General features: G+C 43.4%; 1 protein-coding gene across 11 annotated transcripts in view; it reads right to left on the reverse strand.

Annotated features, from left to right (window-relative positions):
* Nucleotides 1–18,781, reverse strand: part of CADPS2 (calcium dependent secretion activator 2) — a 616,089-nt gene that overhangs the window by 455,568 nt on the left and 141,740 nt on the right. For all 11 annotated transcript variants that reach the window (XM_075857164.1, XM_075857163.1, XM_075857166.1 and 8 more), the window contains exon 8: nt 18,144–18,283. In XM_075857164.1, the coding sequence (XP_075713279.1) occupies nt 18,144–18,283 (140 nt within the window). The remainder of the gene's footprint in view (nt 1–18,143; nt 18,284–18,781) is intronic.

The raw sequence follows: 18,781 nt of genomic DNA on the forward strand, positions 1-18,781 counted from the left end.
GATAGAAGCTGCATCGAAAATAGCAAAGAGAATGTTTAAAAAGGCTACAAAGGTTTACTCAGCCTTTAGGTTTTAATCTGAAAAGTATTAGATATTACTACACAGAGAAATAAAGAGTGTGCGCCTCTTACTTATATTATGCTGTATTACTACAAGAGTGTGCCTCTTACTTATGTTATGCCTCTCACTCATATTATGCTATACCATGACATTTGCATTGCAATCTGTGAGGTTTAGTAATAAAATTTAAGTGAAGCGGAATTGGTTTTGAATAGCCTTCAATTAGGAATATATAATGTATAAAAGGGGGAAAAAATATAACACACAGAAAATTCAAACAACCTGCATGCATCCCAGAATGATTCGTATAAATGTGAAACGACAGCATAATTAGCAGTCAGTCTTGGCAATGAAAATAATGCTTGCTCCCTATTAAGAACCCATGCTTTACCCAGCTCCCCCAACAGCAATTATTGGTGGAATGATTAAAAGCAAGTGGATAGTAATTTACTCTCCAAGGACATACTAGAAAGATAAACACTTTACAATTTGTATCCATGCAACTATGAGGCTTGCTGCCAGTATCTCCATTATCAAATCAAAACACATGATTACAAGTATTAATTATCTCAGCGTGCACCATGAAGTGATATTTTCATTGTGACAATTAATGTACCATGCAATTCAACTTCTTGATTTAAAAGTATTTAAATATAGGTGTTATATCATGTCACGTGATCTTTAAAAACCTACATTTTTAATTAACCCCAAAAAGGAACAACCCATAAATGGATAAAGGCCCTTCAAAAATAGTTAGGGCCTACTACTCAAGACATCACAGTCTTTAGATCTTGACGTTGTTCTGGGTGATAATATGCATGAGAAATGTCGTATTATGATATGCAACAAAAAAAGAAGCACAACTATGCAGCAATATAATACGCACTGTAATGGCTACTCCTGTGTTTTTGTAATGTTTACAATGTATGAACCTGAATGTAGCTGGGACCGCTGCAGTGTGATTGAGAGCTCTGGTCACAGGTTGGGTGTACAATGACCCATCAACTTAGAACAAGATGCACACATATAGAAGAAGAGACATGAATGGACATCTTCCTTGGATTTCAGATAAAAAAAATGTTTGTTTGCATTTCCTGAAGCAGCCCCAGAATAAAGAAATTGTGTATTTGGAATAAAGCGTACATTAATAAGTTGTTTAACCTGAAGATTGCGGTGTTACATTTTATTTACTAGACAACCCTTATAACCGGTTGACGACTAATGAGGAGTATGATCGCCATGAGAGGCAGGATGTTGCTGCATCAGGACAAGCATACTCATCCTACAGATTGTGCGGGCACACATGTGATGTGGCCCCCACGACTGTAATACATGCCCGCAGCCCCGCTCTAATGGCGGACATCAGAGAAACCTCTAAATTCCCCACTTTAATTCCTTGAATGACTCGATAAAAGCTGATCGTGGTATTCAAAAAGAAAAAAAGAGAGTGAGGGGAGGATCCAGTGCCACACCTGCCATGAGGCGAGGTGCACCGACAGCCTCAGGCGGCGCCACCTAGCCTAAAAATGGGGGGCGGCATCAGTGGCGTAACTACCGCGGTAGCAGCCATAGCGGCTGCTACGGGGCCCGTGGCTTGTGGGGGCCCGTGCCGCTAGCCGACACTCCCCCCCCCATATGCCCGGTGGCGCCGCTAGCAGCCGTTATGGCTGCTACTGCTGTAGCGAGTCTACTACGGGGCCCGCACCGCCGAGGCTCTAACATTTATGGGCCGAGCAACACGGGCCCCCTCATGCCCGGGGGCATCGCTAGCACCGGAGGGGGCCCTGGTGCTAGCGACAGCCACCCCGTCTTGCAGTAATTGTACCTGCGTCTATAGCACGCAAGCACAAATACATGCATTAGTGCTGAATGGCCGGGCATGCCCGACCATTCAACGCCTTACAATGACGCTGATTGGCGGGGCAAAATGACTTGCCCCGCCAATCAGCGCCTTTCAACAACGCTAGCGTCGTGATGATGTCATCGCGCCGCTTCCGTGCTTGAAAGGCTCTGATTGACGCCTCGTTCAGCTACAGCAAACCTGCTCAGAAGAGAGCAGATCTGCATTGCCACCGGACGGGTTCATGTGAGTATGTAAAGGTTTATTTTTTTCTCTACTAAAACTGTTGGTGGCATTATCTACAGTGTGGGCTCCATCTTCAGGGGGTGGTCGTCTATATGTGGGCCACTATATACAGGGGGGTCTATATGGGGATGTGGGGCACTATATACAGGGGGAGCTATATGTGGGTAAACTATATACAGGGGGAGCTATATGTGAGGTACTATCTACAGACACAGTGTATGGTACTATTATAATCAGGGACACAGTGTATGGCGCTATTATATTTAGAGGTTTTGAGAATTTTAACTTCGTTTATAGGTGCAGAAATGTTTTAAAAGTGAGAAGCTGAAGAAATCTGAGCGGAAAACTGCAGAAATGGGTCATGGCCGGGAGAAATCCATCATAGAGGTCTGGACCAGACGGAGCAGAAAAGAACTACAATCTAAGACGTTACCGGTGAGTCACTTAATGTAAATGTTTATTCTGCCTCTAATCAGTAATGTATTCCTTGTATGATCTGCAGCGAGATGATGGGTGGTATGATTTTTTTTTGTGACACAGCATCTCCCAGCATATCCTTACCATTCTTCGGTCCATGCTGGGAGCTGTAGTTTTACGCCGTACAAACCTATACGGCAGGGGTTGCACTAAATTTTGCTGTATTGTTCTGGTGCTGCATATATGTACTGAGCTTTGTTCTGGTGCTGTATATATGTATGAGCTTGGTTCTAGTGCTGCATTTATGTACTGAGCTTGGTTCTGGTGTTTTATATATGTACTGAGGTTTGTTCTAGTGCTGTGTACATATGTACTGAGCTTGGTTCTGGTGTTGTATTTATGTATGAGCTCGGCTCTAGTGCTGTGTATATATGTATGAACCTGGTTCTGGTGCTGTATATATGTCAGAGCTTGGTTCTAGTACTGTATTTATGTACTCAGCTGGGTTGCGGTACTATATATATATATATATATATATATATATATATATATATAAGCTTGGTTGTGGTACTGTATATATTTATGAGCTTGGTTCTGGAGCTGCAATTATATAGTATATAACTAGAATAACAAAATTGCAGGGCAGATGGAATTGATCTCAATTCATTGTATATTTCATGGGAACCTGTCGGGTAGTTTTAACCCCTTGAACCGACACCAAGCAGTAATACATGACCTGACAATATTTCCCATGTATGTTTTTTCTCAGATGCAGCAAAATCGTTAAAATCCACTTTTAAAACGGCGCACACTATATGCTAATTACTCATTAAAGGGTCATGGGGCGGTGCCGCTATCCTGACGAGTCACATAGTCCTGCCTCCAAACCCAGCTTTCCATGTTTGATTGACATCCCTTGGCTGATACAACTTTCTCGGATGTGCCATTGCCTTGTGGCACTATACACAAAAGGGGGCTGCGTGGCACTATATACAAGGGGCCGTGTGGCATTACTAAGGGGGGGGGCTGTGTGGAACTATTTACAAGGTGGAAGGCTGTGGCTCTATCTACAGGGGGCTGTGTGTGGCGCAAAGTACAGGGGTCTGTGTGTGGCACTATCTACTAAGGGGGTGCTGAGCAGCACTATATACAAGGGAGGGGGCTGTGTGGCACTATATACAGTGGGAGCTGTAGAAAAAAGCAGAGGATTGGAGCAGCACTGTGAACAAATGCCTGACTAGGCTGGTGCAAAGCTTCAAAAATAAAGGAGTGACCTCTCCTTATGTGTTAGATATCCAAAAAAGAGAACGTGAAGCAGCACTCTAATAAAGTGAATTTATTCATCCAACATGGAACCACAACGTTTGACCTCCTCTATGAACGTTGTGGTTCCATGTTGGATGAATAAATTCACTTTGAGTGCTGCTTCACGTTCTCTTTTTTGGATACAGTGGGAACTGTATATCGCTATAAACCAGGGGGGGGGGCTTTTTGGCGATATCTACAGGGGGGCTATATGGCACTATCTACAAGGGGGAGGTGGGGGTCGCTATCTAAAAGGGGGATGTGACACTGTTTATAGGCGGGGCTGTATAGCACTGTCTACAGGGGGGCTGTATGGCACATTCTACAGGGGGCACTATCTATAAGGGGGGCTGCTTGTGGCACCTGGGGGTGTGTTTTGCCTGATTTGGGGCCCACTCTTTTCTAGTTACTCCCCTGGGCTGATTTTGAACCAGGGACGGACTGGACGGGGGGAGGGGGCATGCCTTATTTTCCTTGCCTGACTAGTCAGGGCTCTATGGGGGGGGGATTATTCCCCCCCTATAGAGCCCTCTGCTGTCAGTAAAACGCCCAGACCCCCCTTGCAGTATATTCCCGGCCCCCCAGCGTCGGCCGACCCCTTTTAAATTAGTAGGGGCAGGATCGAGCTGTTAAGTTCATAACTTAGATGTGATCGATTATAGGTGACCTAATAGATTCAGGTCTCAGCACTAGATACAGCTGCTCTGTATACAGGATACAAAGCAGCTGTATCTAAAAAAGTAAAAATAATTTTCAATCAAAAGTAATTCAAACACATTGACTATATATAGTTTTCATTGGTGGGGGACCGAGCACTGAGACCCCCACCGATCGCTAAAACAAAGCAGCTCTTGTGAGCGCTCAGCTGCTTCGTGTCTGTTCGGCTATCTCCGGAAATAAATGTATCGGTGTACGGACTCAATAGAAAGTCTATGAGTCCGTACACAGATACATTTATTTCCGGAAAAAGCCGGACAGACACGAAGCAGCTGAGTGTTCACACGAGTGCTTCAGCTGCTTCGTTCTAGCGATTGGTGGGGGTCTCCGTGCTCGGACCCCACCAATCCAAACTTCTGACATGTCACTATGACATGTCAGAGGTTTGTCGAATGTTTAGCTACACTAAGCTTTTTTTCAATAAAATGGTTAAAGTGGACTGTGTGGAAGAGTTATTTCAATAAAACTTTTTTTTTTTAAGTCTCTGTTTTTGAATACTTCATTACCGCATTAGTAATGGCAGTTGTCTGATTGAGAGCGTCCATTACTAAGAAGGGGCTTAGTGTTAGCCAGTAAAAAGGCTAGCACTAACCCCCTATTATTACCCCGCTACCCACCACCACCAGGAGTACCAAGAGCTGGAAAACGATCCAGTACCCGACCATCTGAAGTGAAGGGTACTGGGGTGGCCGCAGGTTGGTACTATCAGGCTAGGAAGGGCCAAAAACCATGGCCCTTCCCACCCTGGTAATGCAAGGCTGCTGCTGCTGCTTTATTGTATCTGGCTGGTTATGAAAAATGGAGGGGATCTCACGTAATTTTTTTTCAATTTATTTTTAAAAAATGACGTGGGGTTCCCCCTATTTTTCATAACTAGCCAGATACAATAAAGCAGATGCAGCCTAGCATCACGAAGGTGGGAAGGGCCATGTTTTTTGGCTCTTCCCAGCCCGATAATACCAGCCTGCGGCCTAACCGTCGTTTCAGATGGCCAGGTACTGAATCGTACTCGACTCTTCCCGATATCCCTGGCGGCAGTGGGAACCGGGGTAATAATAGGGGTTAGTGATAGCCTTTTTACTGGCTAATGCTAAGCCCCAGCCTTCGTAATTGAACGCTGTCAATCAGGTCATAATAAAGTATTAAAAAAACAGACATAAGAATTTTTTTTTATTGAAATCAAAACTCCCCCATGCAACCCTCTTTCACGATTTTTTTTTGTTCTTCAAAGTAGATCATTGAAGTAGTCCAATGAATCTACGACGTAGTCCAAACGGTCCAGCGGAACCTACCAAAAAAAAGTTAGCAGTATAAAATGTAAAAAAAACACTTAAATTTGCCACAATAGAAACCCCTGCTCCGCCGTTTGCTGTTGTAGGCCACAGCCTGGTGTAGGCCTGAGGCCTACAGGAGATCGGGAGCACGCTGATGACGTCACTGCATCATGCCGTCCACGCCGGGACATTGAACTGAGTTAAATATCATTTAGTCAATTAGGTAATAAAAAGGGGGCACAGAAGATGTGTTAAACCATTTTCAGCGTTAATGCTGTGTTGCTGATCTATGATACTAAAGTAACACCGTAAGTAGAATTCTTTAAATCTTTTCTATACCTCAAACAGCACTTTAGCAAATAAACAACAAATGTTTTCCTATTTTAAAAAATTTATATATTGCGTGTTTGTTGTGTAAAGCTAGCAATGAGAAAACTCTGATAGATTGTGGGGGGCGTCTTTTTATAGTTCGCCTCAGGCAGCAGAGGGGCTAGGTTCACCCCTGGGAGGACCCCCTTTGATCACATCACAGGGAATCCCTGCGACGCAATTGAGGACCATACCTTGTATGAGCAGAGAGTCCAAGGTACATTAAAGAACCCCAGGTCTGTCTGACCATATTTTCTATTAGGGAATACTTCGGTATGTCCTAACAACTTCCTGTGTATTATTAGAACACAGGCCAATGTAATTGCACATAGATATATGCCTGTACATTCTAGTTGAAAAATAAAAATGAAAAAAAAAAACACACCTATAAGATTAAAAATAAAATTAATTTTTTAAGTAAAGAAAAAAAGTAACGTTAAATAAAATTGTTTTTACAATAAACTTTATTAAATATAAGTCCCAAAATATAAAAATTATATACACATATTTTGTATTGTCACGACTAACAACCTGCACAATAGATTTGTAGCGTCATTTATTATGATCAGCTTATGCTGTAGAAAAAAAACTGCATCGGAACTGCTTTTTTCTGAATTTTGTTTCAAAATATAAATGAATACAAATTAAACACTAACGTATATGTACCAAAAAAATGGCACCTAAATAAAGTACAACTCGTTCCGCACAAAACAAAGCCTCATACAACTTCTTCAACCAGAACAAAGCATAAAAAAAGTTAGGATCGCCAGGATGCAAAGAGGAAAAATCTAAAAATTGTTCTGGTCCTCAAGCCCAAAATTTGCCCAGTCCTTTAGGAGTTAAGCTAGCAGGCATCTTTGGAAATACGGCATACCACAATTTGTAAATGTACATGCATGACAAAATAGCAAATAGACATACAAGAGAAGGAAAACATTGTATCCAGTTTGCAAACAATTTGCATGGGTTCCTAATGAAGCTGTTCCGCAACAAGTCTGTATGTAGCCCTGTGAGTCTTAAACAGAGACTGGCAGCACATTGGCCACTTTTCTGGGGTTTCCCAGCGTTCAGTTCATAACCAATAGTTCATCTAGTCGACATGCTATAACAGTTTTATGTGGGTAAAACCCAGTAGTAGGCAACGTGAGTTTTTAAAAAGCTTGGCAGGCCATAAACGCTTGAAATTGTAGTTCTACAGCAGCTGGGATGTAACATGTTGACAGTCACGGTTTTAAAAATATTAATTTAAAAAATATGAAGTAACATGCAGTAGAGTAAGGTTCACATATTCTAAGTAAAAATACAGTATCACCCTGAGGATATGTTCACACTGAGGTTTTTGTCAGTTAGAAAAAAAATCTGCCTCAAAACTTTCAGAATTTTTGATGCAGATTTTGAAATACCAGCGTTTGCTGCTCTTTTTATTTATTTTTTTAATGAATTGAATGCCGGGGGCGGTTTTCCGTCAAAAACCGTGGCAAAAAAATGCTTTAAACTCTTTTTTTCCGCCTCCCATTGGTTTCACTTAAGGTTCAGAAACGGAAACCGTTTCAATATAGGGCATGAATTATTTTTTTCCGCGAGCAGTCTAAACCCGCCCACAAAAGTTTTTTTTTTTTTTTTTTAATGGTGCTGAATACGACATGGTTTCCTCGCCAAAAAAAATGTGTGATCTGGGCCTTACAGTAAAATGAGGAAATTAGCCTCTATGGTAAAGTATTTTCTTTTATTCTTAAAGAGGCTGTCCCCAGTTTATTAATTCCCTATCACCTAACTAATCTAATAGGCGCTCCAATGTGGATAACTACATTGAGATTTGTTGTAAAAAATGTTTATTATTTTAAAAGCTATGTTCATTTTTATACATATGATAATTTGGCTCGAATAGCCAAATAGGAAGTTCCATTTTATTTTCATTCTGGGCAGTGTAAAGACAACTGTATGATCTATGATGTTGTCCAATCCGTTTTTTAAAACAAATCACATTGTAGTTATCAGCAGCAAAGCGTCTATTAGATTAAGAGATAGGGAATTAATAAACTGGTGACAGGGACTCGAGAGAAAAAAAAGATACCCCAAAACATAAAATGTGCATTATCAGTCTAGATTAGAATTGCAAGCCCTGTGATAATACAAGCAGCCACTAGGTTATACTGCAGGCTCAGTTATAAGGATACGTTGTTCATGCAAAGCAAATAGACGGCTGAACAATGGTGAAATAAGGCCACAAGCACACATACGCGGCCGTAAAACACAGATCACACACGGATGGTTTCCGTATATTTTTTTTTTTAACAGACCATTGAAGAGAATGGGCAAGAACTGCAAATATTGACACAATAGGATATGCTCTCACTTTTGAGGATCAGGCACTCGGATCCGCAAAAAAACTGATGTGTGCATGGCCCCATAGAAATGAATAAGTCAGTGTGCTATCCGTTAAAAAAACCAACGAAAAAAACCAACAGATAGCACATGGAAGAAAATAACTGATGTGTGCATGAGCCCTAAGGAAAGTATAGCATAAGTGCACAATCTAGTGTGGAACTTTTTTTTTGAAAATTTTAATCATGTGTTTACTGTATAACTATCATGCCAGCAAAAATAAATCATTATATGAAAAAGGTATAAAAACATCTGACATGAAAAATCAAAATGACAATATTTAGTCAGACTACGAGTGCAAAGGAATCACATTTTCAATGTAGATTTAACCCCATAAGGATCCAGCCATTTTTGTTCTCAAAGACCAGACACTTTCTTTATTTTTTTTGGCATGTCGGCATTCCGGAAGGTAGAACTTTTTTATTTTTTCATCTACATAGCTGTATGACGCCTTCTTTTATGCAGGACAAGTTGTACTTTCTGTATGTACCATTTTATTATATGGCTTTTTTTAAGTAACATATATTATTGTTTAAATATATTATTTATTATTGGTATACTTCTGTATGCCAGTATGTTGTGCATGTGCATACTAATATATACTACTGCTAGGGCGGTATGATCTAATAGGCAATTACATGAAACAGGTCTGAAGACCGGATTAACTGCCATGATCAGAGTTTTTCCGCTCCCCTATCTACAGGGGGTGTGTGTGTGTGTGTGTGTGTGTGTGTGCACGTGTGTGTGTGTGTGTGTGTGTGTGTGGTGCTATCTACAGGGGGGTGTGTGTATGTGGCGCTATCTACAGTCGTGTGTGTCTGTAGCGCCATCTACAGGGGGGGTGGTGCCATCAACAGGGCGGGTGTGTGGCACTATCTACGGGGGGTGGCGCTACCTACAGGGGGGTGTGGCGATATCTACAGGGGGTTGTGTGGCGCTATCTACAGGGGCAGTGTGTGTGGCACGATCTACAGGGGGTGTGTGTGGTGCCATATACAGGGGTGTGGGTGTGTGTAGCACCATCTACAGGGGGGGTGTGGCACCATCTACAGGGGGAGTGTGTGTGTGGCGCCATCTACAGGGGGAGTGTGTGTGGCACCATCTACAGGGGGTGGCGCTATCTACACGGGTGTGTGGCCCTATCTACAGGGGTGTGTGGCCCTATCTACAGGGGTGAGTGTGGCGCTATCTACAGGGGGTGTGCCGCTATCTACAGGGGGGTGTGGCGCTATCTACAGGGGGTGTGTGTGTGGCTCCATCTACAGGGGGGTGTGTTTGTGTGGCGCCATCTACAGGGGGGGTATGTGTAGGTGTAGAGCCATCTACAGGGGGGTATGTGTAGGTGTAGAGCCATCTACAGGGGGGAGTGTGTGTGTGTGTGTGTGTGTGTGTGTGTGTGTGTGTGGCGCCATCTACAGGGGGGAGTGTGTGTGTGTGTGCGCGTGTGGCGCTATCTACAGGGGGTGCGTGTGGCGCTATCTACAGGGGGTGCGTGTGGCGCCATCTACAGGGGGGGAGTGTGTGTGTGTGTGTGTGTGTGCGCACGTGTGGCGCCATCTAGAGGGGTGTGTGTGTGCGCGTGTGGCGCCATCTAGAGGGGTGTGTGTGTGCGCGTGTGGCACTATCTACAGGGGGTGCGTGTGGCGCTATCTACAGGGGGTGCGTGTGGCGCCATCTACAGGGGGTGCGTGTGGCGCCATCTACAGGGGGTGCGTGTGGCGCCATCTACAGGGGGTGCGTGTGGCGCCATCTACAGGGGGTGCGTGTGGCGCCATCTACAGGGGGTGCGTGTGGCGCCATCTACAGGGGGTGCGTGTGGCGCCATCTACAGGGGGTGCGTGTGGCGCCATCTACAGGGGGTGCGTGTGGCGCCATCTACAGGGGGTGCGTGTGGCGCCATCTACAGGGGGTGCGTGTGGCGCCATCTACAGGGGGTGCGTGTGGCGCCATCTACAGGGGGTGCGTGTGGCGCCATCTACAGGGGGTGCGTGTGGCGCCATCTACAGGGGGTGCGTGTGGCGCCATCTACAGGGGGTGCGTGTGGCGCCATCTACAGGGGGTGCGTGTGGCGCCATCTACAGGGGGTGCGTGTGGCGCCATCTACAGGGGGTGCGTGTGGCGCCATCTACCGGGGGTGCGTGTGGCGCCATCTACAGGGGGTGCGTGTGGCGCCATCTACCGGGGGTGCGTGTGGCGCCATCTACCGGGGGTGCGTGTGGCGCCATCTACCGGGGGTGCGTGTGGCGCCATCTACCGGGGGTGCGTGTGGCGCCATCTACCGGGGGTGCGTGTGGCGCCATCTACCGGGGGTGCGTGTGGCGCCATCTACCGGGGGTGCGTGTGGCGCCATCTACCGGGGGTGCGTGTGGCGCCATCTACCGGGGGTGCGTGTGGCGCCATCTACCGGGGGTGCGTGTGGCGCCATCTACCGGGGGTGCGTGTGGCGCCATCTACCGGGGGTGCGTGTGGCGCCATCTACAGGGGGTGCGTGTGGCGCCATCTACAGGGGGTGCGTGTGGCGCCATCTACAGGGGGTGCGTGTGGCGCCATCTACAGGGGGTGCGTGTGGCGCCATCTACAGGGGGTGCGTGTGGCGCCATCTACAGGGGGTGCGTGTGGCGCCATCTACAGGGGGTGCGTGTGGCGCCATCTACAGGGGGTGCGTGTGGCGCCATCTACAGGGGGTGCGTGTGGCGCCATCTACAGGGGGTGCGTGTGGCGCCATCTACAGGGGGTGCGTGTGGCGCCATCTACAGGGGGTGCGTGTGGCGCCATCTACAGGGGGTGCGTGTGGCGCCATCTACAGGGGGTGCGTGTGGCGCCATCTACAGGGGGTGCGTGTGGCGCCATCTACAGGGGGTGCGTGTGGCGCCATCTACAGGGGGTGCGTGTGGCGCCATCTACAGGGGGTGCGTGTGGCGCCATCTACAGGGGGTGCGTGTGGCGCCATCTACAGGGGGTGCGTGTGGCGCCATCTACAGGGGGTGCGTGTGGCGCCATCTACAGGGGGTGCGTGTGGCGCCATCTACAGGGGGTGCGTGTGGCGCCATCTACAGGGGGTGCGTGTGGCGCCATCTACAGGGGGTGCGTGTGGCGCCATCTACAGGGGGTGCGTGTGGCGCCATCTACAGGGGGTGCGTGTGGCGCCATCTACAGGGGGTGCGTGTGGCGCCATCTACAGGGGGTGCGTGTGGCGCCATCTACAGGGGGTGCGTGTGGCGCCATCTACAGGGGGTGCGTGTGGCGCCATCTACAGGGGGTGCGTGTGGCGCCATCTACAGGGGGTGCGTGTGGCGCCATCTACAGGGGGTGCGTGTGGCGCCATCTACAGGGGGTGCGTGTGGCGCCATCTACAGGGGGTGCGTGTGGCGCCATCTACAGGGGGTGCGTGTGGCGCCATCTACAGGGGGTGCGTGTGGCGCCATCTACAGGGGGTGCGTGTGGCGCCATCTACAGGGGGTGCGTGTGGCGCCATCTACAGGGGGTGCGTGTGGCGCCATCTACAGGGGGTGCGTGTGGCGCCATCTACAGGGGGTGCGTGTGGCGCCATCTACAGGGGGTGCGTGTGGCGCCATCTACAGGGGGTGCGTGTGGCGCCATCTACAGGGGGTGCGTGTGGCGCCATCTACAGGGGGTGCGTGTGGCGCCATCTACAGGGGGTGCGTGTGGCGCCATCTACAGGGGGTGCGTGTGGCGCCATCTACAGGGGGTGCGTGTGGCGCCATCTACAGGGGGTGCGTGTGGCGCCATCTACAGGGGGTGCGTGTGGCGCCATCTACAGGGGGTGCGTGTGGCGCCATCTACAGGGGGTGCGTGTGGCGCCATCTACAGGGGGTGCGTGTGGCGCCATCTACAGGGGGTGCGTGTGGCGCCATCTACAGGGGGTGCGTGTGGCGCCATCTACAGGGGATGCGTGTGGCGCCATCTACAGGGGGTGCGTGTGGCGCCATCTACAGGGGGTGCGTGTGGCGCTATCTACAGGGGGTGCGTGTGGCGCCATCTACAGGGGGTGCGTGTGGCGCCATCTACAGGGGGTGCGTGTGGCGCCATCTACAGGGGGTGCGTGTGGCGCTATCTACAGGGGGTGCGTGTGGCGCTATCTACAGGGGGTGCGTGTGGCGCTATCTACAGGGGGTGCGTGTGGCGCTATCTACAGGGGGTGCGTGTGGCGCTATCTACAGGGGGTGCGTGTGGCGCCATCTACAGGGTGTGGGGGTGTGGCGCCATCTACAGGGTGTGGGGGTGTGGCGCCATCTACAGGGTGTGGGGGTGTGGCGCCATCTACAGGGTGTGGGGGTGTGGCGCCATCTACAGGGTGTGGGGGTGTGGCGCCATCTACAGGGTGTGGGGGTGTGGCGCCATCTACAGGGTGTGGGGGTGTGGCGCCATCTACAGGGTGTGGGGGTGTGGCGCTATCTACAGGGTGGGGTGTGGGTGTGTGGCACCATCTACAGGGGTTATAGTAATGTAGTATTGATATAGTGATTTAGTGTTATAGTAATGTAATGTAGTATTGATATAGTGATTTGGTGTTATAGTAATGTAGTATTGATATAGTGATTTAGTGTTATAGTAATGTACTATTGTTATAGTAATGCAGTATTGATATAGTGATTTGGTGTTATAGTAATGTAGTATTGATATAGTGATTTGGTGTTATAGTAATGTAGTATTGATATAGTGATTTAGTGTTATAGTAATGTAGTATTGTTATAGTAATGTAGTATTGATATAGTGATTTAGTGTTATGGTAATGTAGTATTAGGTAATGTAGTATTAGGGTATGTTCACACGGCCAAATTTCAGACGTATACGAGGCGTATTATGCCTCGTTTTACGTCTGAAAATACGGCTCCAATACGTCGGCAAACATCTGCCCATTCATTTGAATGGGTTTGCCGACGTACTGTGCAGACGACCTGTTATTTACGCGTCGTCGTTTGACAGCTGTCAAAAGACGACGCGTAAAAATACAGCCTCGTCAAAAGAAGTGCAGGACACTTCTTTGGACGTTTTTGGAGCGGTTTTCTCATAGACTCCAATGAAAACAGCTCCAAAAACGGACGTAAAAAACGCTGCGAAAACGGCGTGAAAACGCCGCGAAAAATGCGAGTTGGTAAAAAAACGTCTGAAAAGCAGGGTCTGTTTTCCCTTGAAAACAGCTCTGGATTTTCAGACGTTTTTGTTGACTACGTGTGAACATACCCTGAGGGGCATGGAGAATTTAAGTTATGAGGAAAGATTGAAAGAATTAAACCTATTTAGCCTTGAAAAAAGACGACTAAGGGGGGACATGATTAACTTATATAAATATATTAATGGCACATACAAAAAATATGGTGAAATCCTGTTCCTTGTAAAACCCCCTCAAAAAACAAGGGGGCACTCCCTCCGTCTGGAGAAAAAAAGGTTCAACCTGCAGAGGCGACAAGGCTTCTTTACTGTGAGAACTGTGAATCTATGGAATAGTCTACCGCAGGAGCTGTCACAGCAGGGACAGTAGATGGCTTTAAAAAAGGGTTAGATAATTTCCTATAACAAAAAAAATATTAGCTCCTATGTGTAGAAATTTTTCCTTCCCTTTTCCCTTCCCTTGGTTGAACTTGATGGACATGTGTCTTTTTTCAGCCGTACTAACTATGTAACTATGTAACTATTGATATAGTGATTTAGTGTTATGGTAATGTAGTATTGATATAGTGATTTAGTGTTATAGTAATGTAGTATTGTTATAGTAATGTAGTATTGATATAGTGATTTAGTGTTATGGTAATGTAGTATTGATATAGTGATTTAGTGTTATAGTAATGTAGTATTGATATAGTGATTTGGTGTTATAGTAATGTAGTATTGATATAGTGATTTAGTGTTATAGTAATGTAGTATTGTTATAGTAATGTAGTATTGATATAGTGATTTGGTGTTATAGTAATGTAGTATTGATATAGTGATTTAGTGTTATAGTAATGTAGTATTGTTATAGTAATGTAGTATTGATATAGTAATGCAGTATTGATATAGTGATTTAGTGTTATAGTAATGTAGTATTGTTATAGTAATGTAGTATTGATATAGTGATTTAGTGTTATAGTAATGTAGTATTGATATAGTGATTTGGTGTTATAGTAATGTAGTATTGATATAGTGATTTGGTGTTCTAGTAATGTAGTATTGATATAGTGATTTAGTGTTATAGTAATGTACTATTGTTATAGTAATGCAGTATTGATATAGTGATTTAGTGTTATAGTAATGTAGTATTGATATAGTGATTTGGTGTTATAGTAATGTAGTATTGATATAGTGATTTAGTGTTATAGTAATGTAGTATTGATATAGTGATTTGGTGTTATAGTAATGTAGTATTGATATAGTGATTTAGTGTTATAGTAATGTAGTATTGATATAGTGATTTAGTGTTATAGTAATGTAGTATTGTTATAGTAATGTAGTATTGATATAGTGATTTAGTGTTATAGTAATGTAGTATTGATATAGTGATTTAGTGTTATGGTAATGTAGTATTGATATAGTGATTTAGTGTTATAGTAATGTAGTATTGATATAGTGATTTGGTGTTATAGTAATGTAGTATTGATATAGTGATTTAGTGTTATAGTAATGTAGTATTGATATAGTGATTTAGTGTTATAGTAATGTAGTATTGTTATAGTAATGTAGTATTGATATAGTAATGCAGTATTGATATAGTGATTTAGTGTTATAGTAATGTAGTATTGTTATAGTAATGTAGTATTGATATAGTGATTTAGTGTTATAGTAATGTAGTATTGATATAGTGATTTGGTGTTATAGTAATGTAGTATTGATATAGTGATTTGGTGTTCTAGTAATGTAGTATTGATATAGTGATTTAGTGTTATAGTAATGCAGTATTGATATAGTGATTTAGTGTTATAGTAATGTAGTATTGATAAAGTGATTTGGTGTTATAGTAATGTAGTATTGATATAGTGATTTAGTGTTATAGTAATGTAGTATTGATATAGTGATTTAGTGTTATAGTAATGTAGTATTGTTATAGTAATGTAGTATTGATATAGTGATTTAGTGTTATAGTAATGTAGTATTGATATAGTGATTTAGTGTTATAGTAATGTAGTATTGTTATAGTAATGTAGTATTGATATAGTGATTTAGTGTTATAGTAATGTAGTATTGATATAGTGATTTAGTGTTATAGTAATGTAGTATTGATATAGTGATTTAGTGTTATAGTAATGTAGTATTGATATAGTGATTTGGTGTTATAGTAATGTATGCATACATATGTACAATATATTTTAGTAATATTACTTAAGATTTTCTACTTAAAATGTATGTATATATATAGATATTTTTTCATGTTTTGTATTGTCATGTTTATTAATAATTTTTTGTTGGTGTGGTCTTGCACTTTTTTATTATTATTATAGTGTATATTGACTATGATATTGGTGAGAATATATAACAGTGAATTTCACAGTGGATACTTGTATAGCACAAGATTATTTTATAGGTACACATTTTTTATTTTCCTTGGTCGGCGTGATCGCTTGGTTGGTCTTGCATGGGGTGGGACCCTGTGTACATCCCTGAGCGGAGGGCCCCCGCTCGGTGGGTGTCCCGGGTGTCCGCCCCTTGTGGGACTTTCACGTGCTTTCGCTGAGGCATTCACGGGCTCATCGTGGAGTTTTCATATTGGGGATCTTTTTTGATTCCTCATCTTCTATATATAAATAATTATTTTTTCACTATGTATAATATGTATGTATGTATGTATGTATGTATATTATTTATATATATATATATATATATATATATATAATAATTTATTACAAATTTTTTCACTAATTTCACATGTGGTTTTTACCTATCTATTATTAATTTTTCATATATATATATTTTTGTATTGAGTATAAATATCTGGTTTGGCTGGGGTATATATAAAGAGTACTATTGACTGCGTGCTTTAAATTTGGCACAATGTGATTTTATATCATTTTGGTAGACCATTGGGATTGACTGGGTTCTATATATGGATATGTATGTAGTGTGAGATATTATTGGATATAAATATATATTTTTATAATGATTGAATGATCTACCTTGGATTAATATCTCCTGCTACATATATTCATATTAGTAACATTGAATAATTATTTCAATGTTAAGGTTAGGTTCCTATTAAATCCCTTGGAGATATGATGGTATTCAAATTAGCTGGGGTATTTACCCCATTAAATAAATCTCTATATATAAATTGATTCCGGCGATGGTGCGCTTGCGCACTGCGGCATTCACCGTTTTCAGACCGGAAGCTGTCTGGATAATGACGGACATCGCTTGGCACGCAGCAATGTACGTCATGACGCTGACGGAGTGATGTCAGTGGGTGTGAGCAGTGCGCTATGCACCATTGGTCATCGCGGTGGTTTCCCTACATAGTATTTAAACTGGAGTTTTTAGAGTAGTATGTACACCTGCTGACGAAGGTTGCGAAACGCGCGTCGAGGTGCTTGGTGTCCAGGGGTCTAACCTTATACTCATCATGTCCTCCACAGGTATGTTGAACTATAAGTAATTACTTCTAGTGACTTCCTTTGATATGTTTCTTGCACCATATTAAAGCAGTATTATGAGCACAGTTATGCGATCAGAGAGATTTTAGTGAAGTGACATCTAACACTTGCCATACTATTTTGTGCCCTGTATTCTGCTGCTATGTGAATATATATGTCATATAGTTTCCACTTTACCTAAGGGTGCATGGTGTATCGGTTGAGGATTCATCATTAATATTTATGACCTATGATACTATACCACTAGACATCTGGCTTATTTTAATTTAGATTTTATATGTCTATAGTATATACTTGGGAGGGGGGTTATTTTTGTACTTTTTGTACTAATGTGTAATAAATTATGAATTAATAAAATAAAATCCTATTTTGATAAAACAAAATTGTATGATAAAGATTTTTCTTTTTGGTTTAATATATATGGATAATGTGATATCTTGAGTATAATGAATTGGCAAAGAGTATATATATATATATATATATATATATATATATATATATATATGTTATTATAGTAATGTAGTAGTTATACACGACCATTGTGCCACTCGGGCCATTTTTGACGGCATCCGAGTGGCACCCGATAGTCTTCACGGACCCCTTCACTTTAGCGGGTGAATCGGGTCCGTGAAAAACGGACGGCACAGACGGTCGTGTGCATGAGGCGTTACTGGATATTTTCTCTAACCTTTTCAGAAAATTATTTCGTAAATAATGCTGGTTTTTTATACTTACTTAGGCAAAGAGATATTTTGGAGATTTATCAAAACTATTGCAAAAGGAAAAAAATGGAGTAGCTGCCCATAGCCACCAATCAGGTTCTGCTTTCATTTTCCAAAGATATTCTGAAAAATGAAAGGCGGCTTCCACTGGTTTTGCTAAATCTCCTCCAATGTCTCTATATGCACGTTTATAAAAAAAATAATAATAATAATCATTCAGGCTTACCCACTATGTTTCATATGTGGTGGTTTGTCCATTCTCACTGCCAGTTTAATCTTCAGATCATTGTCTTGGCTGTTTTTTGGAACAGCCATTTTGTGCAGTTCTGGCATCTTTGAACTATTGGGGGTTGGCGTAAGAATCACCTAAGTAATAAAGGAAATAGTATAATAGTCATTAACATATTGTATAACTTGCATCATTTCTTAAAAAGTGCTTTTATAAAAAATCTTACCTTCGTAAGAAATCAAGATAATCTATATTCATCACTTAAATACTAGGTAAAACAAAAGTTTTAAGGTCTTACAATATCATAAGACAAACAATTTAGTATTAACCCCTTAGGCCTCATGCACACAAATGTATTTTTTTCTTCCCGTAAATATGGGTCCTTTGTCACACGTATTTGACCCGTATTTCACCAGTATTTACGGACCCGTGCCCGTAAATACGGGTCCGGTGTCACCAGTATTCCACCCGTATTTACGGACCAGTTTTCTCTGCCCTAATTGCCAGCCCCTTCTCTCTATCAGTGCTGGAAAAAGAGAAGGGGCAGCCCTTTCGGGTAGAGTTTCCGCAGCGATTGAAAGTAAAAGAAGTTCATACGTATCGTTGTGTGGTGACGCGTCCCTCTTTTGACATCC

This window comes from Rhinoderma darwinii, chromosome 3, assembly GCF_050947455.1.
Source record: "Rhinoderma darwinii isolate aRhiDar2 chromosome 3, aRhiDar2.hap1, whole genome shotgun sequence".
NCBI lineage: Eukaryota > Metazoa > Chordata > Amphibia > Anura > Rhinodermatidae > Rhinoderma > Rhinoderma darwinii.